Genomic DNA, 1,890 nt, shown 5'->3' with positions numbered 1-1,890 from the left:
GCCATATTAGATTTGTCGTTTTGATGCATTTTGACCCGCTTCACCCCACGTGCTTCAATTTTCCGCTGCAACACGCAAACTTCCCCATTCACTCAAAACTTCCCCATTCACTACAAAAGATTGGCAACAAAAGATTGTTGCCAATCTTTTGTAGATTGGCAACAAAAGATTGTGATCGGCGATCACCGATCATACACTTTTTCACAGAAATCGGCCGATTATGATCGGTGGCCGATCGATCGGCACACCTCTAATATACAGTATATATATGAATATAAAGTAGGTCTAAATGACAGTAAAGTTTCACATGTAATAAGGCTAGGTGTTATTAGATTTTTACATGCACAAACATACGTAGGGATCATTGTGATGCAGGACCTGCTCTGATTTCTCACTAAACCTGTTTATCTTTCAGCTTTAAAATGGTCACCTCCAATCAGATAGTATAGAATAGAATAGAAAAATTGTTGGTCCCAGTGGGTAAATTTCAGTGTCACAGAAAGAAGTTAAGGTACTTGGGGACAAGTAATAAAGGTAATGTGCAGCTGGGTTTGTTAATCCAAAGCAATATGTCACATTAAGCTTGTTAACAGGCTTAGGCTACTAGTTTTGTTGTTGTTCCGAGGTGGGTAGTTCTGGTTACGTTTACTTGACAAACTTTTTGGAGACAAAGTGTACTTATAGGAGTAGTTTTWCTGCACTGTACTTTTTAATTTTACTTGAATAATAGTATAAACTTACTTGAGTAAATTGATTTTGCATTTAAAGCAATAGACTTAAGAGAAGTAGACCTCTGCAACGTATGAGCTAATGTTTATGTGAATCCAAGCATGATTGTTCAGCATTTTCTTCATGTCACTGTTTACACTGTTATTGTTTTTTGTATTAGTAAACATGGTTATTTTATTTGAAAGGTTACATAATCTTCTGTTTATGTATTTATGATAAATTAAATGTTTTCTTAATGTAAACATTGCTGTCCGTAGCATTCTTCTAAGTGTTCAGTGTTGACAAATTAACAAAATTGTAAATTGAAAGCAAGATTCCTCAGATATGTTTCACAAAGAGGTGCAAAGTGTTGATCATTTTAACTCTACATATTCTTACATAACTCTGATTTCTGATAGAAGTTAAGTGAATTTAATAAGTGGCGTTATTTTAATATTAGAAAGCAGTGAGAGAACCTGGACAATCATGTATTTTCCATTATTTAAATCTACGCAGTGCCAATGTTGTTTGGTGTAAAACCCACAAAATGATGCTCAATTAAATCACTGATTTGTGGGTTTTAGAAGCTACAAAATTGAGAAAAGCACAAAAATCACAAACCTAATATTTCTGAATAAATGGAGGCAGAGACAATGGAGATTTTTGTAGACAGTGGAAGTTTGCACTGATAATTTATTTACCTTCTGTGTGCTTCAAAGGCTAATTGGAATTAGCGGTTAACTTAATCAAGGGTAAATAACCAAACTGCATTTCTTCTGACATACAACAACCTAATCCACTTGAAKTTTTTTCATCTCTTACTATTTAATCACTGTCTGGAKTCAGAAATAAAAAAAATAACTTATAAGAGCATATTTTCCTTATGGTTTGAACCAGAGATATTTGGGATTACTTGTTGGGTCTCTTACAAATACCAAATACTCCAGGTAGGKAGGTTACGGTAATTTGACACCAAACATAACATATTTTGAACTTATCTGCTGTTGTTTCTACTCAAACTGACACCCGATCTGCTTTTCTTTTCAGAAACTAAAGGATGTAGAATCCATTATCAAGATTACGGAGCTGAATGGAGATGATTTACTGAGGGACTACTCTGAGGAAATCGAACGAATGTTGGGAAGTAAGATGAAGTCTGTAAAGGTAAAACAAAAACCCCTC

At 34.5% G+C, this 1,890-nt stretch overlaps 1 protein-coding gene across 1 annotated transcript in view; it reads left to right on the top strand.

The window, feature by feature from the left end:
- LOC103465652 (voltage-dependent calcium channel subunit alpha-2/delta-4-like) overlaps positions 1-1,890 on the top strand; it is a 60,050-nt gene that overhangs the window by 9,920 nt on the left and 48,240 nt on the right. Inside the window, 2 exon segments of the mRNA XM_017305137.1 lie at positions 1,460-1,655; positions 1,756-1,872. Of these exon segments, the coding sequence (XP_017160626.1) occupies positions 1,460-1,655; positions 1,756-1,872 (313 nt within the window).

This window comes from Poecilia reticulata, linkage group LG6 (genome assembly GCF_000633615.1).
Source record: "Poecilia reticulata strain Guanapo linkage group LG6, Guppy_female_1.0+MT, whole genome shotgun sequence".
In the NCBI taxonomy this organism is placed as follows: domain Eukaryota; kingdom Metazoa; phylum Chordata; class Actinopteri; order Cyprinodontiformes; family Poeciliidae; genus Poecilia; species Poecilia reticulata.
This window is presented reverse-complemented; position numbering and strand designations above follow the sequence as displayed.